The following is a 205-nucleotide window of genomic DNA, read 5'->3' as shown; positions in this document are numbered from 1 at the left end:
GATGCCGGCCTTGCGGCACATCTCGATGGAGGAGGTGACCTCCTTGCGGGGAGGGTCCAGCATCCCCACACAGCCCACGAAGGTCAGGTTGTTCTGAGAGGGGTGACATTAACCCGTGAGGACGCGGCTGCTTCCCTACCCGCTGTGAAACCACCCTGGGCACAAGCACATCCCTGGGAGGAAACTTTCAGGAGGTTTCCTACAA

The 205-nt window shown here is 60.0% G+C and overlaps 1 protein-coding gene across 1 annotated transcript in view; it reads right to left on the bottom strand.

Annotated features, from left to right (window-relative positions):
* Nucleotides 1-3: 3 nt before the first annotated feature.
* The window catches only part of LOC104275351 (sarcoplasmic/endoplasmic reticulum calcium ATPase 3-like), a gene marked incomplete at both ends in the record, with an annotated part of 21,426 nt that continues 21,224 nt past the window's right edge, over nt 4-205 (bottom strand). Inside the window, 1 exon segment of the mRNA XM_009871278.1 lies at nt 4-93. Coding sequence (XP_009869580.1) covers nt 4-93 — 90 coding nt within the window.

Source organism: Apaloderma vittatum, unplaced genomic scaffold (genome assembly GCF_000703405.1).
Source record: "Apaloderma vittatum isolate BGI_N311 unplaced genomic scaffold, ASM70340v1 scaffold6176, whole genome shotgun sequence".
NCBI lineage: Eukaryota > Metazoa > Chordata > Aves > Trogoniformes > Trogonidae > Apaloderma > Apaloderma vittatum.
This window is presented reverse-complemented; position numbering and strand designations above follow the sequence as displayed.